We start from the raw sequence: 27,952 nt of genomic DNA on the forward strand, positions 1-27,952 counted from the left end.
TTTAATCTGGAATACTTATTTGATCTTCCGGAAGATATAACTTTATCTTCGGGAAGATATAATTTTAATTCGGAATACTTATTTGATCTTCTGGAAGACGTATTTTATTTTCTGGAAGATATAACTTTAATCTGGAATATGTATTTTATCTTCTGTTTTTTTACTTTCTTCCGAAAGATATGTTTTATATTTTGGGAAACATATTTTATCTTCATCTTCCGGAAGATATCTACCACTCTTCCTCTTCCGGAAGATGAGCCAACCCACACGGGATTCCTGCCCTCCCCCCCCCCCAAAAAAAACGGGGGGCAGAGCTTTCATCTTCCTCTTCTGGAAGATGTCGACCCGTATCTCGGTGGGAGGGGTGTGGGGCACGCCCAGTGCAGTTGACCGTCTTCCGGAAGACGGAAGATGCACCCCAAAAAAACCCGAAGCTTGCTTCCCAGCAGCAGCAGCAGCAACGTGTCTTACAGCCTCCACGTGTGAGCAGATGTTGGTCAGATCGGTGGCGGCGATTAAAGTCTGAGCTGGTCTGGCACTGATCAGGGGTTGACAGGTGAGTGTGGTGGTGAGTGTGGTGGTGAGTGTGGTGGTGAGTGTACTAGTGGTGAGTGTACTAGTGGTGAGTGTGGTGGTGAGTGTACTAGTGTAGTTAAAGTCTGACTTGGTCTGGCACTGATCAGGGGTTGACAGGTATGTGGTGGTGAGTGTGGTGGTGAGTGTGGTGGTGAGTGTGGTGGTGAGTGTAGTAGTGGTGAGTGTACTAGTGTAGTTAAAGTCTGACTTGGTCTGGCACTGATCAGCGGTTGACAGGTGAGTGTGGTGGTGAGTGTGGTGGTGAGTGTGGTGGTGAGTGTGGTGGTGAGTGTAGTAGTGGTGAGTGTGGTGGTGAGTGTACTAGTGTAGTTAAAGTCTGACTTGGTCTGGCACTGATCAGCGGTTGACAGGTGAGTGTGGTGGTGAGTGTGGTGGTGAGTGTGGTGGTGAGTGTGGTGGTGAGTGTAGTAGTGGTGAGTGTGGTGGTGAGTGTACTAGTGTAGTTAAAGTCTGACTTGGTCTGGCACTGATCAGGGGTTGACAGGTGAGTGTGGTGGTGAGTGTGGTGGTGAGTGTGGTGGTGAGTGTGGTGGTGAGTGTGGTGGTGAGTGTACTAGTGTAGTTAAAGTCTGACTTGGTCTGGCACTGATCAGCGGTTGACAGGTGAGTGTGGTGGTGAATGTGGTGGTGAGTGTGGTGGTGAGTGTAGTAGTGGTGAGTGTGGTGGTGAGTGTACTAGTGTAGTTAAAGTCTGACTTGGTCTGGCACTGATCAGGGGTTGACAGGTGAGTGTGGTGGTGAGTGTGGTGGTGAGTGTGGTGGTGAGTGTACTAGTGTAGTGACAGAGAAAGGTCACTACTGTGTCGGCCCGTACGAAGGCTGGGGGCCCCAAGGGGGTGCCTGGGGGGTCGCGTGGTGGAGGGATCCGGACCCTCCCAGAGGTGGGGGAAGTGAGGCGTGTCCTGGGAAGGGAGGCGTGGCCTGAAGAGAGCCAGCCACGCCGGGGCGGAGCCAGCCACGCGAAACCAAATATAAGCGTGGTGTGAACGCAGAGCGGGGCTGCTGTTGTACTGTACTCCAAGGTGAAGACATCTTCGGTCGTCAAGTCCCGAGTCGTCGTCCTGGGCCAGGCAGGCCGTTGCCTGCCTGGTCCAGTCTGTGTCGTGTTCCAGAGTGTTAGTGAGTTGAGGAAGGTGGTCACCACCTCATGTAGAGTGTTATATTATTTACCGTTTAATAAATAGTGTTGCCTCCAAGTTGCGTGTGTGTGCACCTAATTTGAACCTACTACATTTGGCGTCAGAAGTTGTGGAAATATAAATATTGCTAGGTGTTATCCTAGGGAAGTAAAATGGGCACACGAAAAACAAAGACAAAACTCATCTGGACGCCTTCGTACGACGGGGATGGTGTGACGACCATCCTTCGGACAGCCCCGGGGATGGCAGCCCCGGTGACAGAGGGAGAGAGATGGCGCTGCACGCGGAGCGGCGGGACTGTCATCGCACCGCTGCTTCGCCGCCATCGGGAACGGAGCGATGGAGCCGCGGGGAGAGGACACCGTCGTCTCTGCGGGGGCTGGCGGGGGGAGGCCCAGGCATGCGGGCCACGCGGTGGGGCCGCCAACTCGGTGGCTGATCGTGGCGCGGTTCCCGCCAAAACGCCGCTCCCGCCAACTCGAGGGCTGGTCGGGGCGCGGTTCCCGCCAAAACGCCGCTCCCGCCAACTCGAGGGCTGGTCGGGGCGCGGTTCCCGCCAACTCGAGGGCTGGTCGGGGCGCGGTTCCCGCCAACTCGAGGGCTGGTCGGGGCGCGGTTCCCGCCAACTCGAGGGCTGGTCGGGGCGCGGTTCCCGCCAACTCGAGGGCTGGTCGGGGCGCGGTTCCCGCCAAAACGCCGCTCCTGCTGCCGAAATGCCGCTCCCGCCGACATCAACGCCTGCAGAGGGGGAGTTCCAGCCTTCTGCTCGAGCGCGAGAGGTGGATGGGTTCGCAAGAGCAGGCCGTGTTCACCATGAAAGATTCTTCGGGCCGTTCCAGTGCTCCACCTTGCCGCCCTCCGCTATTCACAGTTTGCCAGGCGAGTCGTGACATGACAAGCACCCGGCCCCAAGAAAAATAATAATAATCTTCACCCATCTTACGTGCGCCGGGTTGCGATCGCGTGTGTTTTTTTTTTAACTCGCTGGTTTGCGGAGCGTGTTCGTCCGGTTGTGTGCGTGATAAAGTGACGCGGCGACCATGCGGGTTTCTGCTTGTAACAAGTGTTGTTGTTAAATACGGCGTCGAGATCGGTATCTTCTGGGTGTAGTTAATGATTAATTCGTGTTGGTGTCCCGAGCTCCGTTGATATCCTGTATGTTGCAGTGTTAATGACTCGTGTTGTTACATCGTTTTGTTGCGAAATCGCCGTTGTTATTGTGTATACTGTATGGAGTTTCGCTCGTGATTGCCACGTGTAACTGTAAGAAACTTTGATCGTCATTGTTGCCAAGGTACAGACCGTATGGAGCTTTGCTTGGAATTGTTAACAGTGTATGGAATGTTGGGTACTTGCTTGTCATTATTTACTATGTACGGATTGTCTGGAGTATTGATTGTGTGTGTTGCCATGTGGGGACTGGATGGAGCATTGCGCCAAATGATTCACTGTACGAATTTCATATACTGCATATACTGTATTAATCAATTTGGCGATTCTTGGGGTTTGTGTATAGTTTTTTTGCTCTCAAAATTCGAATGCCCTGAGTCCCATGGTTAATGTTGAAGGAGATTTTGAAATGACAGGTTCGATTCGTTTCAAACTCACTGGTTGGTTCCTGTCCGTTGTTGCACAGATGATGTCTTTTGTGCGAGAATGCTCCTTGTGTTCTACATGGATCGGGGGTCCGTTTCCGTTAATTGCCGTCAAACTGCGTTGCTCTCTCCACTCGGTTGGTACAGCTGCACGCTGCAATGCGAGTCTCGGAGATGTGTACGGATACGGGATGTGAGGTGTATTGTTGTGACCATTGAATATTCGGGATCGTCACAAATTGTGCGTACCTGTTCGGCATTGGATCAGTTCTGTGGGGGATCATAATTCAAATTGTATGTGTTGTGATGGTGTTAAATTGTGATGGTGACATGCGGCCAGGGATTTGGAATTGTGCTGCTGGCTATCACCTATCTTGGGGCGCAGGTCCTGACCAGGATGGCCCAGTGAGTGTTGCGTGTCTAACATGAACGTTGTGGTCCCGTCATGCAATGGCTGACGGCTTCACCTGACAGCCCGGAGATTGAAACACTCCGTGGCTTGTCTAGCCTAGTGGGCTGTGCGCTCACATGGCTCAGAGAGTGTGGTCCCGTCATGCTGTCTGACAGCTTGACCTGACAGCCCGGAGATCGAGACACTCCGTGGCTTGTCTAGCCTAGTGGGCTATGCGCTCACATGGCTCAGAGAGTGTGGTCCCGTCATGCTGTCTGACAGCTTGACCTGACAGCCCGGAGATCGAGACACTCCGTGGCTTGTCTAGCCAAGTGGGCTGTGCGCTCACATGGCTCAGAGAGTGTGGTCCCATCATGCTGTGTCTGATGGCTTGACCTGACGGCCCGGAGAGTGAGACACTCCGAGGTGCGTTGAAACAGTGGGCTGGAGATTCGTAAGGTTCAGGTGGAGTTGTCCTGTTACGTTGAGACTGTATCCCTCAGTTGTTATGGTGCATGTTGTGCAGTGAGTGAACGATGGGTCGTCTCGGCTTGGTCGGTACAGCTATATGCTGCGATGCGAGTCTTGGAGAGAGACTGGGTTAAAATCCCACCGATATGGCCGACGCGTGCTGCTGGTTGTGACGCCGCGTCGGAAAGGCGGTGGGGTGGTAACATGGAAATTCCCCCCCCGATATGGCCGACGCGTGCTACTGGTTGTGACGCCACGTCGGAAAGGCGGGGGGGGTGCTAATGGGTGACTGTCATTGCATGCGTGATTCTAACGGGTGGGGGGAGCTGTGCTGGAGCGTAAGTGGGTTAGCCAGTTTTCATGTATAATTGTTGTTAATTCCCCGTTTTCTATGCGGTTCCCTTTTACCCTCGTCGATTCTGTATATATTACGAGATTGTATTTCTTATCGGTCGCCGGTCATTTATTGATGTTGTTGGTTCGGAGGCACACCTTTTCGATGTTTCACAGTTGTGTTACAGCCGGGGACGGCTGTGTGTTTATACAGGAGGGGGTGATGTAGTGACAGAGAAAGGTCACTACTGTGTCGGCCCGTACGAAGGCTGGGGGCCCCAAGGGGGTGCCTGGGGGGTCGCGTGGTGGAGGGATCCGGACCCTCCCAGAGGTGGGGGAAGTGAGGCGTGTCCTGGGAAGGGAGGCGTGGCCTGAAGAGAGCCAGCCACGCCGGGGCGGAGCCAGCCACGCGAAACCAAATATAAGCGTGGTGTGAACGCAGAGCGGGGCTGCTGTTGTACTGTACTCCAAGGTGAAGACATCTTCGGTCGTCAAGTCCCGAGTCGTCGTCCTGGGCCAGGCAGGCCGTTGCCTGCCTGGTCCAGTCTGTGTCGTGTTCCAGAGTGTTAGTGAGTTGAGGAAGGTGGTCACCACCTCATGTAGAGTGTTATATTATTTACCGTTTAATAAATAGTGTTGCCTCCAAGTTGCGTGTGTGTGCACCTAATTTGAACCTACTACACTAGTGTAGTTAAAGTCTGACTTGGTCTGGCACTGATCAGCGGTTGACAGGTGAGTGTGGTGGTGAGTGTGGTGGTGAGTGTGGTGGTGAGTGTGGTGGTGAGTGTAGTAGTGGTGAGTGTGGTGGTGAGTGTACTAGTGTAGTTAAAGTCTGACTTGGTCTGGCACTGATCAGGGGTTGACAGGTATGTGGTGGTGAGTGTAGTGGTGAGTGTGGTGGTGAGTGTGGTGGTGAGTGTGGTGGTGAGTGTGGTGGTGAGTGTACTAGTGGTGAGTGTGGTGGTGAGTGTGGTGGTGAGTGTGGTGGTGGTAAGTGTACTAGTGGTGAGTGTAGTGGTGAGTGTACTAGTGGTGAGTGTAGTGGTGGTGAGTGTACTAGTGGTGAGTGTACTGGTGGTGAGTGTACTAGTGGTGAGTGTAGTGGTGAGTGTAGTGGTGAGTGTAGTGGTGAGTGTAGTGGTGAGTGTAGTGGTGAGTGTAGTAGTGGTGAGTGTACTAGTGGTGAGTGTACTAGTGGCGAGTGTGGTGGTGAGTGTAGTGGTGAGTGTACTAGTGGTGAGTGTAGTGGTGGTGAGTGTACTAGTGGTGAGTGTAGTGGTGGTGAGTGTGGTGGTGAGTGTACTAGTGGTGAGTGTAGTGGTGAGTGTGCTACAGATAAGGGGTTAACATGTAGTGGTGAGTGTAGTGGTGAGTGTACTAGTGGTGAGTGTAGTGGTGAGTGTAGTGGTGGTGAGTGTAGTAGTGGTGAGTGTACTAGTGGTGAGTGTACTAGTGGTGAGTGTAGTGGTGTGTGTAGTGATGAGTGTACTAGTGGTGAGTGTAGTAGTGGTGAGTGTAGTGGTGGTGAGTGTACTAGTGGTGAGTGTAGTGGTGTGTATAGTGATGAGTGTACTAGTGGTGAGTGTAGTAGTGGTGAGTGTAGTGGTGGTGAGTGTAGTGGTGGTGAGTGTAGTGGTGGTGAGTGTAGTAGTGGTGAGTGTAGTGGTGAGTGTGGTGGTGAGTGTAGTGGTGGTGAGTGTACTAGTGGTGAGTGTAGTGGTGGTGAGTGTAGTAGTGGTGAGTGTAGTGGTGTGTGTAGTGATGAGTGTACTAGTGGTGAGTGTAGTGGTGGTGAGTGTAGTGGTGGTGAGTGTAGTAGTGGTGAGTGTAGTGGTGTGTGTAGTGATGAGTGTAGTAGTGGTGAGTGTAGTGGTGGTGAGTGTAGTAGTGGTGAGTGTACTAGTGATGAGTGTAGTGGTGAGTGTACTAGTGATGAGTGTAGTGGTGAGTGTACTAGTGGTGAGTGTAGTGGTGGTGAGTGTGCTACAGATAAGGGGTTAACATCTATGTAATATACAAGTCGTGATACAAACGCAACTCGCTGCTTAACCTTCAATTGTAGACACATTTCGTAAGTTGCTCAAAGTTTTTTTTGCATCCGACCCACATTTTTATTTAAACATTTTTTTAGTTTAATCTTCATATAAACCGGTGATGATGATGATGATGCTGAACCAGTGGAGGCAGCAGGTTCTGCTCCACAGCGTGTGGAAGAGTAGACCAAGTCCCCTCCCGGCTCGAGGGGAGCCCCGCCGCCTTCCGCCACAGCAGTGGCTCGAGCCAGGGCAGTTGCAGCTCTGCGCCTTTATCGTGGAGAGTTCAATTCTCACTTTGTATGCGATGTTGTTGTTGTTGAGTGGGGCTGTTGTTGTTGTTGTCTTGTTGTGGTCTGTGGTTGTTGTTGTCTTGTGGTCTGGGGCTGTTGTTGTTGTTGTTGTCTTGGTGTGGTCTGGGACTGTTGTTGTTGTCTTGGTGTGGTCTGGGACTGTTGTTGTTGTCTTGCTGTGATCTGGGACTGTTGTTGTTGTTGTCTTGTTGTGGTCTGTGGTTGTTGTTGTTGTCTTGGTGTGGTCTGGAGCTGTTGTTGTTGTCTTGCTGTGATCTGGGACTGTTGTTGTTGTTGTTGTCTTGTTGTGGTCTGGAGCTGTTGTTGTTGTCTTGTTGTGGTCTGGGGCTGTTGTTGTTGTCTTGCTGTGATCTGGGACTGTTGTTGTTGTCTTGCTGTGGTCTGGAGCTGTTGTTGTTGTTGTCTTGCTGTGGTCTGGAGCTGTTGTTGTTGTTGTCTTGGTGTGGTCTGGAGCTGTTGTTGTTGTTGTCTTGTTGTGGTCTGGAGCTGTTGTTGTTGTTGTCTTGGTGTGGTCTGGAGCTGTTGTTGTTGTTGTCTTGGTGTGGTCTGGGGCTGTTGTTGTTGTTGTCTTGGTGTGGTCTGGAGCTGTTGTTGTTGTTGTCTTGTTGTGGTCTGGGGCTGTTGTTGTTGTTGTTGTCTTGTTGTGGTCTGGAGCTGTTGTTGTCTTGTTGTGGTCTGGGGCTGTTGTTGTTGTTGTCTTGGTGTGGTCTGGAGCTGTTGTTGTTGTTGTCTTGTTGTGGTCTGGGGCTGTTGTTGTTGTTGTCTTGGTGTGGTCTGGAGCTGTTGTTGTTGTCTTGCTGTGATCTGGGACTGTTGTTGTTGTTGTTGTTGTCTTGTTGTGGTCTGGAGCTGTTGTTGTTGTTGTCTTGTTGTGGTCTGGGGCTGTTGTTGTTGTTGTCTTGGTGTGGTCTGGGGCTGTTGTTGTCTTGCTGTGATCTGGGACTGTTGTTGTTGTTGTTGTCTTGCTGTGATCTGGGGCTGTTGTTGTTGTTGTCTTGGTGTGGTCTGGGGCTGTTGTTGTCTTGGTGTGGTCTGGAGCTGTTGTTGTTGTTGTCTTGGTGTGGTCTGGGGCTGTTGTTGTTGTCTTGGTGTGGTCTGGAGCTGTTGTTGTTGTTGTCTTGGTGTGGTCTGGGGCTGTTGTTGTTGTCTTGGTGTGGTCTGGGACTGTTGTTGTTGTTGTCTTGGTGTGGTCTGGAGCTGTTGTTGTTGTTGTCTTGGTGTGGTCTGGAGCTGTTGTTGTTGTCTTGGTGTGGTCTGGGGCTGTTGTTGTTGTCTTGGTGTGGTCTGGAGCTGTTGTTGTTGTTGTCTTGGTGTGGTCTGGGACTGTTGTTGTTGTTGTCTTGGTGTGGTCTGGGACTGTTGTTGTTGTTGTCTTGGTGTGGTCTGGGACTGTTGTTGTTGTTGTCTTGGTGTGGTCTGGGGCTGTTGTTGTTGTCTTGGTGTGGTCTGGGACTGTTGTTGTTGTTGTCTTGGTGTGGTCTGGAGCTGTTGTTGTTGTTGTCTTGGTGTGGTCTGGAGCTGTTGTTGTTGTTGTCTTGGTGTGGTCTGGGGCTGTTGTTGTTGTCTTGGTGTGGTCTGGAGCTGTTGTTGTTGTTGTCTTGGTGCGGTCTGGAGCTGTTGTTGTTGTTGTCTTGTTGTGGTCTGGGGCTGTTGTTGTTGTTGTTGTTGTCTTGTTGTGGTCTGGAGCTGTTGTTGTCTTGTTGTGGTCTGGGGCTGTTGTTGTTGTTGTCTTGGTGTGGTCTGGAGCTGTTGTTGTTGTTGTCTTGTTGTGGTCTGGGGCTGTTGTTGTTGTTGTCTTGGTGTGGTCTGGAGCTGTTGTTGTTGTCTTGCTGTGATCTGGGACTGTTGTTGTTGTTGTTGTCTTGTTGTGGTCTGGAGCTGTTGTTGTTGTTGTCTTGTTGTGGTCTGGGGCTGTTGTTGTTGTCTTGGTGTGGTCTGGGGCTGTTGTTGTCTTGCTGTGATCTGGGACTGTTGTTGTTGTTGTCTTGCTGTGATCTGGGGCTGTTGTTGTTGTTGTCTTGGTGTGGTCTGGGGCTGTTGTTGTCTTGGTGTGGTCTGGAGCTGTTGTTGTTGTTGTCTTGGTGTGGTCTGGGGCTGTTGTTGTTGTCTTGGTGTGGTCTGGAGCTGTTGTTGTTGTTGTCTTGGTGTGGTCTGGGGCTGTTGTTGTTGTCTTGGTGTGGTCTGGGACTGTTGTTGTTGTTGTCTTGGTGTGGTCTGGAGCTGTTGTTGTTGTTGTCTTGGTGTGGTCTGGAGCTGTTGTTGTTGTTGTCTTGGTGTGGTCTGGGGCTGTTGTTGTTGTCTTGGTGTGGTCTGGAGCTGTTGTTGTTGTTGTCTTGGTGTGGTCTGGGACTGTTGTTGTTGTTGTCTTGGTGTGGTCTGGGACTGTTGTTGTTGTTGTCTTGGTGTGGTCTGGGACTGTTGTTGTTGTTGTCTTGGTGTGGTCTGGGACTGTTGTTGTTGTCTTGGTGTGGTCTGGGACTGTTGTTGTTGTTGTCTTGGTGTGGTCTGGGACTGTTGTTGTTGTTGTTGTCTTGGTGTGGTCTGGCACTGTTGTTGTTTTGCTGCCTTGCCCGAAAGCTTCCATTTAGTGTTGAAACAATCGGCAGGAATTGATTTACTTTTGCAACTTGTGCTCCCACGTTATTTATTTCTCGTGACCTGCGTTTACCCTTCCTCGACTTGGCTACTCCCATCGTGTTTTTGCATCGTGCGCTGTAGCTTTGTTCGCGTTCCAACTCCCCTGTGAATGAAGCGCTTCATAGCCCATCGGATTCCTCTTGCTGCAACTCTCATTAATAAATATTCGGATCTAATGTGCATTCCAGTTTAGGCAATTGTGACCGTAGATGCCACTGGTTCTTCACGTTCTGCAGATGTAGATGCCACTGGTTCTTCACGTTCTGCAGATGTAGATGCCACTGGTTCTTCACGTTCTGCAGATGTAGATGCCACTGGTTCTTCACGTTCTGCAGATGTAGATGCCACTGGTTCTTCACGTTCTGCAGATGTATATGCCACTGGTTCTTCACGTTCTGCAGATGTAGATGCCACTGATTCTTCACGTTCTGCAGATGTAGATGCCACTGGTTCTTCACGTTCTGCAGATGTAGATGCCACTGGTTCTTCACGTTCTGCAGATGTAGATGCCACTGGTTCTTCATGTTCTGCAGATGTAGATGCCACTGATTCTTCACGTTCTGCAGATGTAGATGCCACTGGTTCCTCACGTTCTGCAGATGTAGATGCCACTGGTTCTTCACGTTCTGCAGATGTAGATGCCACTGGTTCCTCACGTTCTGTAGATGTAGATGTCACTGGTTCTTCACGTTCTGCAGATGTAGATGCCACTGGTTCCTCACGTTCTGTAGATGTAGATGCCACTGGTTCTTCACGTTCTGCAGATGTAGATGCCACTGGTTCTTCACGTTCTGCAGATGTAGATGCCACTGGTTCTTCACGTTCTGCAGATGTAGATGCCACTGGTTCCTCACGTTCTGTAGATGTAGATGCCACTGGTTCTTCATGTTCTGTAGATGTAGATGCCACTGGTTCCTCACGTTCTGTAGATGTAGATGTCACTGGTTCTTCACGTTCTGCAGATGTAGATGCCACTGGTTCTTCACATTCTGCAGATGTAGATGCCACTGGTTCTTCATGTTCTGCAGATGTAGATGCCACTGGTTCTTCATGTTCTGTAGATGTAGATGCCACTGGTTCCTCACGTTCTGTAGATGTAGATGCCACTGGTTCTTCATGTTCTGCAGATGTAGATGCCACTGGTTCTTCACATTCTGCAGATGTAGATGCCACCACCGCCATCTATTGCGTGCCGGTTTAACTTACGACTCTCGGTCCGAACGCGCAACTGGACGTACGGACCAGGTTTGTATCTCTGAAAGTTCGTAAGTGGAGGAGTCCCCGTATTGCAAAGTTGTTTGATGTAACCAGCTGAGAGCCATTTGAGACGGATAGTTTTTTGTGACGGACGTCGTTTATTTATTGGAACAAAACTCGTTTAGTATCAGTAGCTTCTGCTCGAGTGCGCTGAAGCAGTGTCGTGTCCCGCCTCCCACTTGTGCGTTTTTCACGTCTTCAGGAAACCCGACAACAACAACAACAAACAACAACAACAACAACCAACAACCAACAACAACAATGCTGCATCCTGGAGTCTGCGTTCAGCAGAAAATCCCCTGCGTCTTCACCGTCTCCGTGTCTCCGTGCCCCGCGTCAAAGCGACGCGACCAGGCGAGCGGCACGCTCCCACACGCACACAAAGACAAAGATCCCCCGTGTAGCCTTAACAGACTGTTGGGGAAAGTGCTGTTAGCGAGCACCTATGAAGGGCAGAACGGCACACGAGGGGGTGGGTGGCCAACACCACCCCCAGCCGCCTTTGTCTCCCCAGTGGCGATATTTTTACGTGCCGTACCAGGTACTCATTTGAGGCTGAGTCACCCTAGGGGAGGCCCAGGACCGGCTGAGATTATCGTCGCTGATGTTGGCCGTGAGCGGGAATCAAACTCGGGTCGCCGGGTTCGGGGGGCGGGGTGGGGCGAACTTTTATCTTTTGTTTTGTTGCGTGTGCGTGCGCGTGTGTGTGCGTGTGTGCGCGTGTGTGCGTGTGTGTATGTATGTGTGTGTGTGCGTGTGTGAGTGCGTGTGTGTGTGCGCGGGTGTGTGTGTATGCGTGCGTGTGTGTGTGTGTGCGCGTTTGTGCGTATGCGTGCGCGTGTGTGCGTATGCGTGTGTGCGTGCGTGTGTGTGTGCGCGTGTGTGCGTGTGCGTGTGTGTGTGTGTGCGTGTGTGTGCGTGCGTGTGTGTGTGCGTGTGTGCGTGTGTGTGTGCGCGTGTGTGTGCGTGTGTGCGTGCGTGTGTGTGTGTGCGCGTGTGTGTGTGCGCGTGTGTGTGCGTGTGTGTGTGCGTGTGTGTGCGTGCGTGCGTGTGTGCTTGTGTGCGTGCGTGTGTGTGTGCGCGTGTGTGCGCGTGTGTGCGCGTGTGCGCGTGTGTGCGTGTGTGTGCGTATGTGTGCGTGTGTGTGCGTTCAGCCGTTTAAAGTCTTGGCTACTGAGGAGTTGAACCCGGACGCCGTCGGGTCTGGGGTGGCAGCCGCGGTGGCCACCGAGAAGGTGGACGGCACGTGCTGCTACGTGAACCAGCGCGCAGGTAAAGGACGCGCCGATGCTGCTGCAGCTGCTGCCGCTGCTGCTGCTGCAGCTGCTGCAGCTGCTGCCGCTGCTGCTGCTGCTGTTGCTGCTGCCGCTGCTGCTACAGCTGCTGCCGCTGCTGCTGCTGCCGCTGCTGCCGCTGTTGCTGCTGCTGCTGCCGCTCCTGCTACAGCTGCTGCCGCTGCTGCTGCTGCCGCTGCTACAGCTGCTGTGAGGATGACGAGTGGAGGAGTTGCGCGTGACGAGGGTTCACTGCTCTTTGCTGACGAGATCAGCGGCGAGGTGTCGCGTGCGTCATTCGTGGCCAAGCCACTTCGTGTGTGTGTCAGTGTGTGTGTGTCTGTTTGTGTGTCAGTGTGTGTCAGTGTGTGTGTGTGTCAGTGTGTGTGTGTCTGTGTGTGTGTGTGTCAGTGTGTGTGTGTGTCAGTGTGTGTGTGTCAGTGTGTGTGTGTGTCAGTGTGTGTGTCAGTGTGTGTGTCTGTGTGTGTGTGTCAGTGTGTGTGTGTCAGTGTGTGTGTCAGTGTGTGTGTGTCAGTGTGTGTGTGTCTGTGTGTGTGTGTCTGTGTGTGTGTCAGTGTGTGTGTGTGTCAGTGTGTGTGTGTGTCAGTGTGTGTGTGTGTCAGTGTGTGTGTGTCAGTGTGTGTGTGTCAGTGTGTGTGTGTCAGTGTGTGTGTCAGTGTGTGTGTGTCTCTGTGTGTGTCAGTGTGTGTGTGTGTGTCAGTGTGTGTCAGTGTGTGTGTCAGTGTGTGTCAGTGTGTGTGTGTCAGTGTGTGTGTGTCAGTGTGTGTGTGTGTGTGTCAGTGTGTGTTTGTGTCAGTGTGTGTTTGTGTCAGTGTGTGTGTGTCAGTGTGTGTCAGTGTGTGTGTGGTGTGTGTGTGTGTCAGTGTGTGTGTGTGTCAGTGTGTGTGTGTGTCAGTGTGTGTTTGTGTCAGTGTGTGTTTGTGTCAGTGTGTGTGTGTCAGTGTGTGTCAGTGTGTGTGTGGTGTGTGTGTGTCAGTGTGTGTGTGTCAGTGTGTGGGTGTGTCAGTGTGTGTGTGTGTCAGTGTGTGTGTGGTGTTGAGTGCGACGACCTCACGACGAAGTCGTTTGGCAAGTGGTAGCCAACGCAGCTCAGCGAGCACCGCACAGGACACAGAGTCGGAGCTCACAGTGCCCCCCCCACGTCACGTGGCCCCAGGATGGTGTCCACACGCTGCAAGCATGGGGACGTTTTAGCGGCGCTCGCTAATTAGCACTTGCCCCCACAGTGTGCCGAGGCTACACGGGGGACCTTTGTCTGTGTGTGTGTGCGTGGCAGGGCTGGCGTGCCTGTGGGCTCACCACTTGCCCCACCGTGTGCCGAGGCTACACGGGTGACCTTTGTCTGTGTCTGTGTGTGTGTGTGGCAGGGCTGGCGTGCCTGTGGGCTCACCACTTGCCCCACAGTGTGCCGAGGCTACACGGGGGACCTTTGTCTGTGTGTGTCTGTGTGTGTGTGGCAGGGCTGGCGTGCCTGTGGGCTCGCCACTTACCCCACAGTGTGCCGAGGCTACACGGGGGACCTTTGTCTGTGTCTGTGTGGCAGGGCTGGCGTGCCTGTGGGCCCGGCTGGACAGGAAGCCCAACCGCGGAGCCGCCCGGCGCTTCGCTGCCCACCGAGCGGCCAAGAAGGAGGCGGGTCAGAGTCAGTGTCAGTGTCAGACTCAGACTCACAGACTCACAGTCTCACAGACTCACAGACTCACAGACTCACAGACTCAGACTCACAGACTCACAGACTCAGACTCACAGACTCACAGACTCACAGACTCACAGTCTCACAGACTCACAGACTCAGACTCACAGACTCACAGTCTCACAGACTCACAGACTCACAGTCTCACAGACTCACAGACTCAGACTCACAGTCTCACAGTCTCACAGACTCACAGACTCAGACTCACAGACTCACAGACTCACAGTCTCACAGACTCACAGACTCAGACTCACAGTCTCACAGACTCACATACTCAGACTCACAGACTCACAGTCTCACAGACTCACAGACTCACAGTCTCACAGACTCACAGACTCAGACTCACAGACTCACAGTCTCACAGTCTCACAGACTCACAGTCTCACAGACTCACAGACTCAGACTCACAGACTCACAGTCTCACAGACTCACAGACTCAGACTCACAGACTCACAGTCTCACAGACTCACAGACTCACAGTCTCACAGACTCACAGACTCAGACTCACAGTCTCACAGACTCACAGTCTCACAGACTCACAGACTCACAGTCTCACAGACTCACAGACTCAGACTCACAGACTCACAGTCTCACAGACTCACAGACTCACAGTCTCACAGACTCACATACTCAGACTCACAGACTCACAGTCTCACAGTCTCACAGTCTCACAGACTCACAGACTCAGACTCACAGTCTCACAGACTCACAGACTCACAGTCTCACAGACTCACAGACTCACAGTCTCACAGACTCACAGTCTCACAGACTCACAGACTCAGACTCACAGACTCACAGTCTCACAGACTCACAGACTCAGACTCACAGACTCACAGTCTCACAGACTCACAGACTCACAGTCTCACAGACTCACAGACTCACAGACTCAGACTCACAGACTCACAGTCTCACAGACTCACAGTCTCACAGACTCACAGACTCACAGACTCACAGTCTCACAGACTCACAGTCTCACAGACTCACAGACTCAGACTCACAGACTCAGACTCACAGACTCACAGTCTCACAGACTCACAGACTCACAGTCTCACAGACTCACAGACTCAGACTCACAGACTCAGACTCAGTCCCAGACTCAGACTCACAGTCTCAGACTCACAGTCCCAGACTTACAGTCTCAGACTCAGACTCACAGTCTCAGACTCAGACTCACAGACTCACAGTCTCACAGTCTCAGACTCACAGACTCAGACTCACAGACTCAGACTCAGTCCCAGACTCAGACTCACAGTCTCAGACTCAGTCTCACAGACTCACAGTCTCACAGTCTCACAGACTCAGACTCACAGTCTCAGACTCAGACTCACAGTCCCAGACTCACAGTCTCAGACTTACAGTCTCAGACTCGCAGTCCCATTCACTCGCGTCAGACTCACTCCACACTACAGCGGCCTCGCCCGGGACTTGGAGTCTCGCCTTGGATTGACACACGGCCTGTGCGGAGGGTGGGGGGGGGATGCGTGACGTCAGCAGACTCACCGCGTGACGTCACCAGACTCACCGCGTGACGTCAGCAGACTCACCGCGTGACGTCATCAGACACACCGAGTGACGTCACCAGACTCACCGCGTGACGTCACCAGACGCACCGCGTGACGTCAGCAGACTCACCGCGTGACGTCATCAGACACTGCGTGATGTCACCAGACGCACCACGTGACGTCATCAGACGCTGCGTGACGTCACCAGGCGCACCGCGTGACGTCATCAGACACTGCGTGACGTCATCAGACTCACCGCGTGACGTCATCAGACACTGCGTGACGTCACCGCTCACTTGCCGTGCAAAATAGATCCATTATTGCGCCCCCCCCCCCCCCAAAATACAAAATTCTATTTTTATACTTTGTGCATGGTGTACAGTCTTGAACAGACACACACATATTCACAAATTTCCCTTTTATATATGTAATAAAGGACTCGATCACTGGGTCTGTCTTCGTTGTCCATTATTTGGGTTCTTACACTCTCCCACAGGGCCCTCGCTCAGAGCCCCTCCGCTTGGCAACTCCACAGCTGCCTTCGCTCCCGTAGCCTCCCCGCTCCTGCAGCTCCGCTGCAGATCCCCTGTGCAGTCCCCCGGCTGCCCTCACTGCAGCTCCACCGCTGCTCCGCGTTCCCCCTTGCGCGGTCACCGCTGGCCGACGGTGCCGAGTCTTACTCCGCGTGTGTGGCGATCTCGCCACTCCTCAACCTCCGCCCTGCGTGGCCTCACTGTAACTCCATCTCCCACACTCTCTCGTCTCTTCCGGTATCACTCCCTGAAGACCTCACCCCTCTCTCCCACGTGACCTAACTCCTCCCCCCCATGACGTCATATCCGCGAAGCCGTTTACGCCCGCATTACATATATATAGATAAACTAATGAAGTACGTGTAGATAAATGGTTATTTTTAAAAGCTTTTATTTCGATATATAAAAAAGCACGTTTCTTATGTAATGTTATCTCCCCTTGCTTCCCACTCCCTGCTCACTTTCCACGCTTCCCCCACGCTTCCTCACGGCTCCCCCCGTGCTTCCCCCATGCTTCTCGATTGCTCCACCACTGCTTCCTGATTGCTCCCCCACTGCTTCCTCACGCTCCCCCCGTGCTTCCTCCTTGCCCCCCCCCCCCCCCCCGCTGGCAGCATTCCGCTGGTGCGTGGAGCGAGACCTGCGGGCGGTGCCCGACTCGTGGGTGCCGGGCGCCACCGACTCGCAGGGGACAGCAACACCCAACGGGAACGGGCACCTGCTGGGTAGGGCTGGGTGAGGGTGTGGGCTGGGTAGGGCTGGGTGAGGGCTGGGTGAAGGTGAGGGCTGGGTGTGGGCTGGGGGAGGGTTGGGCTGGGTGAGGGCTGGGTTGGGGCTGGGTGAGGGTGTGGGCTGGGTGAGAGTGAGGGCTGGGTGTGGGCTGGGGGAGGGTTGGACTGGGTGAGGGTGAGGGCTGGGTTGGGGCTGGGTGAGGGTGTGGGCTGGGTGAGAGTGAGGGCTGGGTGTGGGTTGGGGGAGGGTGAGGGCTGGGTTGGGGCTGGGTGAGGGTGTGGGCTGGGTGAGGGTGTGGGCTGGGTGAGAGTGAGGGCTGGGTGAGGGTGTGGGCTGGGTGAGGGCTGGGTGAGAGTGAGGGCTGGATGAGGGTGAGGGCTGGGTGTGGGCTGGGTGAGGGTGTGGGCTGGGTGAGGGTGTGGGCTGGGTGAGGGCTGGGTGTGGGCTGGGTGAGGGTGAGGGCTGAGGTTGGGGGGGGGGGTCGCCTTTGTTGAGTGGTCGTAGGTGCGGGGGTCGTCTGTCCTGGCACGTGACCCCCCCTCCCCCCACCCCTGTGCCGTCCTGCAGGGTGGGTGCCGGTGGACGTGACGAGCTCCCAGCACCGCTGGCACAACGCGGCGCTCTGCCAGCGGTGCCAACGCGCCCTCGTGCTGCACGGAGCGCCGCCTCGCCGGCAGCAGCAGCAGCCGTCGGCCAATCAGGAGCAGCAGCAGCAGCAGCAGGAGTCGGCCAATCAGGAGCAGCGGCAGCAGCAGCAGTCAGCCAATCAGGAGCAGCAGCAGTCGGCCAATCAGGAGCAGCAGCAGTCGGCCAATGAGGAGCAGCTGGTCCTCGCGGCGCTGCCCCTCTCCGAGCTCGCCGGCCAATCGCTGGAGCTCATCGGCACGCACGTCAACGGCAACCCCTATGGTGAGAGAGACTCTGACGGTGGTGGTGGTGGTGGTGATGGTAGTGGTGATGGTGGTAGTGGTGGTGGTGATGGTGGTGGTGGTGATGGTGGTGGTGATGGTGGTGGTGATGGTAGTGGTGGTGGTGGTGGAGGTGATGGTGATGGTGGTGATGGTGATGGTGGTGATGGTGATGGTGGTGGTGGTGGTGGTGATGGTGGTGGTGATGGTGGTGGTGGTGATGATGGTGGTGGTGGTGGTGATGGTGGTGGTGGTGGAGGTGATGGTGGTGGAGGTGATGGTGGTGGTGGTGGTGGAGGTGATGATGGTGTTGATCGTGGTGGTGATGGTGGTGATCGTCGTGGTTGTAATAGTGATCGTGGTGGTGATGGTGGTGATCGTCGTGGTTGTAATAGTGGTCGTGGTGGTGATGGTGGTGATCGTCGTGGTTGTAATAGTGGTGGTTGTGGTGATGGTGGTAATAGTGGTGGTTGTGGTGATGATCGTCGTGGTGATAGTGGTGGTGGTGTTGGTAGTGATAATAGTGCTGATAGTGGTGGTCGTGGTGGTGATGGTGGTGGTAATAGTGGTGGTTATGGTGGTGGTGGTGATGATCGTCGCGGTGATGGTGGTGGTGATGGTGGTGATGGTGGTGATGGTGATCATCATCGTGGTGATGGTGGTGATGGTGTGGGGAGTGGTGGTGCAGCGGTTAGCGCCACGCTGCACTTTGAACCCAGCGACCCAAGTTTGATTCCCGCTCACGGCCAACAACACCGGTGACGAATTTCTGAACCGGTCCTGGGCCTCCCCTAGGTCGACTGAACCCCAAATTAGTACTTAGTGCGGTGTGTAGTAGTAAACATCGCCACTGGGGAGACAAAGGCGGCCGGGCGTGGTGCTGGCCACCCACCCCCTCGTGTGCCACAGCGCCGGCCTTCATTGCTGCGGCTACTCGCTAACGGCACTTGCCCCAACAGTCCGTTGAGGCTACACCAGGGGGGATCTTTGTCTTTGTGCAGGATACCCCGCCGCCGTAGCGTCGTGTCATCACGACGTCCGACGTTTCACCCCCCCCCCCCCCCCGCAGGTCTGGGCAGCTCCCGGCACCCCCTGCACCTGCTGGTGCCGCACGGCGGCCTGCCGCTGAGGCGGCCACCACCCGCCGTGACGCTGGCGGACGTCGCACGCTGGCTCGGCGGGGCCACGGACGGAGCGGCCCCAGATGGAGCGGCCCCAGATGGAGCGGCCCCAGATGGAGCGGCCCCAGATGGAGCGGCCCCAGATGGAGCGGCCCCAGATGGAGCGGCCCCAAATGGAGCGGCCCCAGATGGAGCGGCCCCAGATGGAGCGGCCCCAGATGGAGCGGCTCCAGATGGAGCGGCCCCAAATGTAGCGGCCCCAGATGGAGCGGCCCCAGATGGAGCGGCCCCAGATGGAGCGGCCCCAGATGGAGCGGCCCCAGATGGAGCGGCCCCAGATGGAGCGGCCCCAGATGGAGCGGCTCCAGATGGAGCGGCCCCAAATGTAGCGGCCCCAGATGGAGCGGCCCCAGATGGAGAGGCCCCAAATGTAGCGGCCCCAAACGGAGCGGCCCCAAACGGAGCGGCCCCAAATGTAGCAGCCCCAAACGGAGCGGCCCCAAACGGAGCGGCCCCAAATGTAGCAGCCCCAAATGGAGAGGCCCCAAATGTAGAGACCCCAGATGTAGTGGCCTCAAATGGAGAGGCCCCAAATGTAGTGGCCCCAAATGTAGTGGCCCCAAATGTAGTGGCCCCAAATGTAGTGGCCCCAAATGGAGCGGCCCCAAACGGAGAGGCCCCAAATTGGGAGGCCCCAAATGGAGCGGCCCCCGACGGAGTGGCCCCAGATGGAGAGGCCCCAAATGGAGCGGCCCCCGACGGAGCGGTGGAGGGCGTCGTGTGGATCACTCCAGACGGCCGACTCTTCAAGGTGAGCGGCTGAGCGTTAGTGGACGTTCACTGGCACATCCTCACCTACAAGCTACAAACGAGTTTTATGTCATATTCTTGGTTCTTTCGGTAAAGTCACGTAGAAGGGAAATAATAAAAATATAAAACGTGACTTTACCGAAAGAACCAAGAATATGAATCCCTGCAGTCACGAAAGCTTTAAATCAAAATCTAGTTGTATGTTGTTAGCAGGTAAGGCCCTGCCGGGCTACGTGGCTCTGTGAGACGGGACCTGGATATCACGAGTTACATCTCAAATGACGTTGCCGCTGATCATCGTCAACATGGTGTGGAAACCTGCAGCAGCAGCCACGTACTCTAAACGCGTCGGCGATTGTCGATTCGAATTGTGTGGGGGAAGTTGTGGAGGACCCGGAGAAAAATCCACGCGACCACGGAGAGAGAAACACGTAAACTCCAAATATACAGCAGCAGCAGGCATCGTCAGGGTCGAACCCACGATCTCCTGCGTACCTGGTGAGGTAGTTAACATCTAGCCACCGTGATGGTGATGATGAGAGAGAAAGACACGCAAACTCCAAAATATATAGCAGGGTCGGGATCGAACCCACGACCTGCGTCACATGGACGTGTAATGGACGTCACATGGACGTCGCATGGACGTCGCACGGACATAGGAGGGCGGTTTATCTTTTCTACATCGCGCCAAACCCGAGCCCGCAACCGCCTCTGCTGCCATCACGTCAAGCAAGCTCCGTCTCTGTGTCGTCACTCTGTCGCTGTGTCGTCTTTGTTGCTGTGTTGTCTCCCTGTCTCCGTGTCTCCGTGTCTCCGTGTGTCTGTGTCTCTGGGTCTCTGTGTCTCTGTCTCCGTGTCGCCGTGTCTCCACCGCGTCGTCGCTGTATTGCCGCCCCCCGCCCGAGCGTCCGACTCCCGCTGTGTCTCCGTGTCCCCGTGTCTCCCCCGTGTCTCACTGTCCCCGTGTCTCGTGCAGGTCCACCGGCACCACCTGGGCCTGCGCTGGCCGCTGGAGTCGCCGCTCCTCTGCGCCCGCCCGGTGCTCGTCCACGTCCAGGCGTGCCGCCCCGAGACCAGCGGCGGCGGTGGTGGTGGTGGTGGCGGTGGTGGTGGCGGCAGTGGTGGTGGTGGTGGCGATGATGGTGGTGGCGGGTGGCGGTAGTGGTGGCGGTGGCGGTGGTGGTGGTGGCAGTGGTGGTGGCGGGGAGGGGGGGCGGCGGGGGGGTGAGGGGGGAGGAGGGGAACCGCTGCCAGTTCTGGGAGATTGCTCGGCACAGCGGCGTCACGCTGCCCAGCCTGAGGCACCTGCTGCCCACAGACCTACCCACAGAACTACCCACAGAGCTGCCCAGATCTCGGAGGTAGCTCTTCCGCGGGCCGCCCGTTGACACGTGGAGGTGGAGGGGGGGGGGAGGGAGGAGGAGGAGGTGGAGGGGGGGGGCGCTGCTACGACTCCTCTCCGTGCGAGCGCCGTGCACTTGGCGAGGGAGTTCAGTCGCCGGAATTGAAGAGTCGTCGCTGCTGCTGCTGCTTGTTGTGTTTGTTGTTGCGTTTGTTGTTGTTGTTGCGTTTGTTGTCCTTCCCTCCCCCACACCGCACCTCCGATTAGCTCAGTCGGGCTACGTACGATCCCAACGAAGTTCAACATACGTACATGTGAGCGTGGGTCTCTGTGGGTCTCTGTGGGTCTCTGTGGGTCTCTGTGGGTCTCTATATTCCAATACCAGGAAGCCCACACGGGGAGCTTTGCTGCACTTTTAAATCATCGTCTAGATTCACGAACTGGTTGTTGTTGTGTTTAGTTTGTTGTTGTTGATGTGTTGAGTTTTTTGTCCCCCCACCCCACACACCTCCGATTAGCGCGGTCGGGCTACGAACGGTGGCTTCGAAAGAAGTTCGACGCAGGATCAACATCCACGTGAAACATTTCCCGTGACATTGTCTCAATCTGGATTTGCGCCTCCGGCGTTGGTCGTCGTCGCCACCGCCGCCGCACCCCGTGAATGGGATTCGTCGCGGCGATGAATCGTCGAAGTGAAATGCAAGAGTGCTTCATAAAGAAGTTGTCAACACTTCTGAGGATTTGCAACAAAGCCACGAGCAAAACCTGCCGCCTCCTGGCTCTGTAGACCACCTGGAGAAGATTCCAGGCACGCGTTGACAACGATGGCGGACTAGTGGAGATGTAGATGCCACTGGTTCTTAACGTTCTGCAGATGTAGATGCCACTGGTTCTTCATGTTATGCAGATGTAGATGCCACTGGTTCTTCATGTTCTGCAGATGTAGATGCCACTGGTTCTTCACCTTGTGCAGATGTAGATGCCACTGGTTCTTAACGTTCTGCAGATGTAGATGCCACTGGTTCTTCACCTTGTGCAGATGTAGATGCCACTGGTTCTTCATGTTCTGTAGATGTAGATGACACTGGGTCTTCACGTTCTGCAGATGTAGATGACACTGGTTCTTCATGTTCTGTAGATGCCACTGGTTCTTCACGTTCTGCAGATGTAGATACCACTGGTTCTTCACGTTCTGCAGATGTAGATGCCACTGGTTCTTCGCGTTCTGTAGATGTAGATGCCACTGGGTCTTCACGTTCTGCAGATGTAGATGCCACTGGTTCTTCATGTTCTGCAGATGTAGATGGCACTGGGTCTTCACGTTCTGCAGATGTAGATGCCACTGGTTCTTCGCGTTCTGTAGATGTAGATGCCACTGGGTCTTCACGTTCTGCAGATGCAGATGCCACTGGTTCTTCACGTTCTGCAGATGTAGATGGCACTGGGTCTTCACGTTCTGCAGATGTAGATGACACTGGTTCTTCATGTTCTGCAGATGTAGATGCCACTGGTTCTTCACGTTCTGCAGATGTAGATGCCACTGGTTCTTCGCGTTCTGTAGATGTAGATGCCACTGGTTCTTCATGTTCTGTAGATGTAGATGCCACTGGTTCTTCACGTTCTGTAGATGTAGATGCCACTGGTTCTTCACGTTCTGCAGATGTAGATGCCACTGGTTCTTCATGTTCTGCAGATGTAGATGCCACTGGTTCTTCACGTTCTGCAGATGTAGATGCCACTGGTTCTTCACGTTCTGCAGATGTAGATGCCACCACCGCCATCTATTGCGCAGCAGTTGAAGCTACGACTCTCGTTCCGAACAAGCAACTGGACATAACGGACAGGTTTGTTCGTATCTCTAAAAGTTCGTAATTCGAATGTAAGTGGAGGAGTCCCTGTCGAGGATTTTTGGGTTAGAGATCCCGTAAATATGAATGTGTCGTTAAACCCGCCGCCACCACCACCCGCCACAGCCAATCAGTAAGGGGTTGTCACAGCAACAAAACGTGGCCAATTCGTGACTCGTTCAGCACTAACCGATTGTGTGCTTGGAGCGCAAATCCACTGCAACATTTACAATTATAGTGTATTGTATAGTAGTGTATTGTAGTGTATAGTTTAGTTATAATAGTATAGTAGTGTAGTTATAGTAGTGTACAGTGTAGTTATAGTGTAGTGTACAGTAGTGTATAGTGTAGCTCTTTATTCAGACGCGACCCTGGCTATCACAATTGAGAGTTCAAACGTCATCATCGTCGTGTGGGGAAATTCATCGCAGCAGTCAAATAACTATGAAAGCGTTGACGTCGATTCTAAATGTGGATAAGAAAAAAAAACCCAGAGACGACCTGGAGACAAATCCACGCGACCACGGGGAGAGAGACACGCAAACTCCAAATAAACAGCAGCAGGTGTCAGGGTTGAGATCGAGCCCACGACCTCCTGTATACCAGGCGAGGGAGATAACATCTCGTAATCACCGTGTATGTTGTATGTATGTTGAACTTCTCTCGCACCTTACGTAGCCAGCCGTGCTAATAGGTGTTGTCTTGGTGTGGTCTGGGACTGTTGTTGTCTTGGTGTGGTCTGGGACTGTTGTTGTTGTCTTGGTGTGGTCTGGGACTGTTGTTGTCTTGGTGTGGTCTAGGACTGTTGTTGTCTTGGTGTGGAGACCCACAGAGTGACTTACAGTGAGACTGAGTTACGGACAGTAATCGGCTTACAAACCGAAGTCGTTCCTGAAACCCGTTCCTGTAAGTCGAAGCGTTCGTAAGTCGAAGCGTTCGTGAGTCGAATCGTTCGTGAGTCGAAGCGTTCGTAAGTCGAATCGTTCGTAAGTCGAATCGTTCGTAAGTCGAATCGTTCGTGAGTCGAATCGTTCGTAAGTCGAATCGTTCGTAAGTCGAATCGTTCGTGAGTCGAACCGTTCGTAAGTCGAGCGTGTCGTAAGTCGGATGACAACAATGCACTGTATTTAAATGCCCATGTGGTGAGTGTGATGGAATGTGCTACGGTTCAACAAAGAGGGAAGCATTGTTACACTCATAACTGACAAAAAATGTTGTACATGTGGATGTAACACTATAAAGCAAATACTCTTTGGTTCTTTCGGTAAAGTCACGTAGAAAGAAATTAAATTAAATAATAGAATACGACGTTTCGATTGCAACACAAGCAATCGTCACCAGGTAGAACTAAATTTTAGAGTGAGACAAAACACAGACACGGAACCCGTCCAGTGGTCCAGACTGTTGTTATGATGTCATGTAGGGCAGTCTGTGCACAAACGCCACCCTCCCTCAGCATTTCGCTTGGGAGATCATCTCTGCCCGGTGCCTTTCCTGGTCTCAGACTCTGGATTGCCTTCAGTACTTCATCAACAGATGGCACCTCAGCCAACCACTCACAGGGGGTGACTTCCTCCTCCAATATTTGAGGCACCGCAGCCTCAGCAGGGTCATCCCCACTTTGTGCCACGTTTTCCTGGCTGAGGGACTTCCCCTCCCCCAGGACCTCACAGAAATGCTCAGCAAATCTGCAAACCTGTACCTGGGGGTCGGAGATTGGATCACCGTTCTTTCCTCTAATGATGGTAAAAGGTGTGGCGCTGCAGGTTACTTTTTTGGTGGAGTTAAAGAGCGATTTTTGATCGCGGGCCACTGAGGCAGACTCCATCTCCTCAGCAACCCGTGACCACCACCCATCCTTGCAGCGCCTCACGGCTCTCCGAACCTCCGAGCGAAGGCTGCGGTAAGCCTCCTCATTCTCCGACGTGGGATGCTGTAGCCGATGAGAGTGGGCCTGTCGCTTTTTCTCAGCCAGCTTGAACACCTCCTCTGTCAGCCAGGGTTTCTGGGGAGGTCTGGACCGTGTACCCAAAGCAACCATTGCAGCTGCATGAGCCACAGTCCTAAACCTCGCCCATTTCCCCTCGACATCAGGAGGAGTGGGGGACGATGCCAACCCCAGCTGCAAGCGATGATGAAATTCTCGCTTGCAACTTTCATCAGCTAGCTGACACCATGCCACTAAGGGTTTGAATGGGGTCCTGGGTGTACACGCACCACCGGAGTGGAAGAATGGCAGGCGCATATTACAGATGACAAGTTGATGGTCAGTGGGCAGACCAACTCCAGGGTAGGTCCTGGTGTCAAGGACATGGGCCCGAATCCGCTGTTCCGTCACTAAATAGTCCAGCAGATGTTATTGCTTGTACCCGGCATGCATCCATGATGTGGTGTGGATGCGCCGATGCCGGAACAGCGTGTTGGTAATTACAAGCCCATTAGCTGCACAAAAATCTAGCAGCCTCCTGCCGTTGTTATTGAGCTGATCTGGCCCATGCCTTCCAATTACTCCAGACCAGGTGCCAGCATCAAGACCAACTCGGGCATTGAAGTCACCCAACAAGATGACTCCATCCCGATGGGCCACTTTAGCTAGCACCTGTGACAGGAGGTAATAGAAGACATCTGACTCATCGGCCTTGTCTGCATCCATTCACGGATGTTCATCTTCAGTGGGGGCATAAGTAACCACGACCACCACTCGCCCCATTCATTATTTTATTCAGTAGAAGAGCAACACCCTGTTGTTTGGCAGTCTCCAGCCCCGAGTAGAGGACTGTCCACCCCTCGTGGTGGCAGGAGCCAGAGCCGGTCCACCGGACCTCCTGAATACCACAGAGATCCAGGCGGTACCAGTCCAGCTCCCGACAGAGGAGTGGCAGCCTCTCCTCCGCAGTGAGCGTTCGAACATTCCACGTGGTCACACGTAGTGGTTTTTTGTTGTTTCTGGAGGAACCCCGATGGTAAAGGATTCAGTCTCCTGGCTCCGCCAAATGGGGTTTGGCCAGGAGACGTCATAGACGCCTGTCCCCCCGGGGCCTCCGGCACAAGCTTATTTATAAAATGCTGTAGTCGTGGTTTGGTGGTAATTAATTGAAGGTGGAGGGGTTACCAGCCCCTCGCACCCGTCCAGAGCCCCCATTTAGCCGCTGTGGTGATTATAAAGGCCATGAGGGGAAAGGCCAATCGGAATTGGCCCTCTCCCCACAGCACTACCCACGACAGCGTTGCCCGTCCGGCACCACAAGGAGGTAGGGGGTTGTTTTGCCGGCACGTACACACACACACACTCCCAGCGCGAGGCCGACTCACCACACCTTGCTCATCTGAACAAATAGTTCCGCGGTCCAGTTTGCAATCGCGAGTTCACGTTTTAAGTCAATGTTATTACGTTTTATACTTCATGGAAGCTGTTTCGTAAGTCTGGTGTTCGGTATTACGGGCGTTCGTAAGTGGAATGTTCATATGTGGAATGTTCGTATGTCGGGCGTTTGTAAGTCGGTGACTGCGTGTACATAAAGATCTACCAACAATTGCCCAAGCTCAGCGGTCCTCTATGTATCTTGGTGTTATCGGGCCTAGAGGGAGGGGTGGGTTGGAGGGAAACGCGGAGGTGGGGTTGGGGGGGTGAGGAATTCGCGGTGGGTTGTGGTGCGGAACTGGCAGCTTCTTGGTGAACTGCACCAGGGGGTGGACATGCAGCGTGACCACCTCCATCAGTCGCAGGAAGTTGTCTCTGCCGCGTCCACCCTCACCGCCTCCACCCTAACCTCCACCCTCACCGCGTCCACCACCTCCACCTCCACCCTCATCATCACGGTGGCTAGGAGATGTTGACTACCTCGCCTGGTGTGCAGGAGGTTGTGCAGTCCAAGCCAGACCCCGACGCCTGCTGCTGCTGTGTATTTCGAGTTTGCGTGTCTCTCTCTCATCATCATCATGTGGCTAGGAGATGTTAACTACCACGCCTGGTGTACAGGAGATCGTGGGTTCGATCCAGACCCTGATGCCTGCTGCTGCTGTATATTTGGAGTTTGCGTGCCTCTCATCTCTCCGTGGATTTTCCTCCGGGTCCTCCGGCTTTTTCCCCCCATCCACATTTAGAATCAACATCACGCGTCAAGCGTATTTGGCTACTGCTATAAAGTGTCACATGACGATAATGATGATGCTGATTAGTCCACTTCGTTGAGCTATCATTTGAGAAAGCCAGGTCGCTTTTGCAAAAGAGCTGTGTAGCTCAGTGGAGCCTTACTTGGTAAAAAAAATCGTTTTTAAATTGTGGATCATAAGAACTCCACTCACTGTAGAACAGGGGGAGATCATACAAACTCCACTCATTCTGTAGAACAGGGGGAGATCATACAAACTCCACTCACTCTGTAGAACAGGGGGAGATCATACAAACTCCACTCACTCTGTAGAACAGGGGGAGATCATACAAACTCCACTCACTCTGTAGAACAGGGGGAGATCATACAAACTCCACTCACTCTGTAGAACAGGGGGAGATCATACAAACTCCACTCACTCCGTAGAACAGGGGGAGATCATACAAACTCCACTCACTCCGTAGAACAGGGGGAGATCATACAAACTCCACTCACTCTGTAGAACAGGGGGAGATCATACAAACTCCACTCACTCTGTAGAACAGGGGGAGATCATACAAACTCCACTCACTCTGTAGAACAGGGGAAGATCACACAAACTCCACTCTCTCACTCTGTAGAACAGGGGGAGATCATACAAACTCCACTCACTCTGTAGAACAGGGGAAGATCACACAAACTCCACTCACTCTGTAGAACAGGGGAAGATCACACAAACTCCACTCTCTCACTCTGTAGAACAGGGGGAGATCATACAAACTCCACTCACTCTGTAGAACAGGGGGAGATCATACAAACTCCACTCACTCTGTAGAACAGGGGGAGATCATACAAACTCCACTCACTCTGTAGAACAGGGGGAGATCATACAAACTCCACTCACTCTGTAGAACAGGGGGAGATCATACAAACTCCACTCACTCCGTAGAACAGGGGGAGATCATACAAACTCCACTCACTCTGTAGAACAGGGGGAGATCATACAAACTCCACTCACTCTGTAGAACAGGGGGAGATCATACAAACTCCACTCACTCTGTAGAACAGGGGGAGATCATACAAACTCCACTCTCTCACTCTGTAGAACAGGGGGAGATCATACAAACTCCACTCACTCTGTAGAACAGGGGGAGATCATACAAACTCCACTCACTCTGTAGAACAGGGGAAGATCACACAAACTCCACTCACTCGCTCTGTAGAAAAGGGGTGATCATACAAACTCCACGCAGAAAGTGAGCCCTGGTCAGGGTATCGAACCCTGGCTAGAAATGATGGACGCACATTACA

The 27,952-nt window shown here is 53.7% G+C and overlaps 1 protein-coding gene across 1 annotated transcript; it reads left to right on the forward strand.

The window, feature by feature from the left end:
• Nucleotides 1-381: 381 nt before the first annotated feature.
• On the forward strand, nucleotides 382-20,523 carry RLIG1 (RNA 5'-phosphate and 3'-OH ligase 1). The gene is made up of 8 exons (XM_078619709.1): nucleotides 382-556; nucleotides 10,970-11,121; nucleotides 11,922-12,039; nucleotides 13,606-13,698; nucleotides 16,405-16,515; nucleotides 17,090-17,431; nucleotides 18,500-19,362; nucleotides 20,338-20,523. The coding sequence occupies exons 2-8, from the start codon at nucleotides 11,029-11,031 to the stop codon at nucleotides 20,521-20,523; spliced, it is 1,806 nt and encodes a 601-aa protein (XP_078475835.1). The 5' UTR covers nucleotides 382-556; nucleotides 10,970-11,028.
• The last annotated feature ends 7,429 nt before the right edge of the window (nucleotides 20,524-27,952 follow it).

Source organism: Lampetra planeri, chromosome 64, assembly GCF_965212315.1.
Source record: "Lampetra planeri chromosome 64, kcLamPlan1.2.h2, whole genome shotgun sequence".
Taxonomy (NCBI): Eukaryota; Metazoa; Chordata; class Hyperoartia; order Petromyzontiformes; family Petromyzontidae; genus Lampetra; species Lampetra planeri.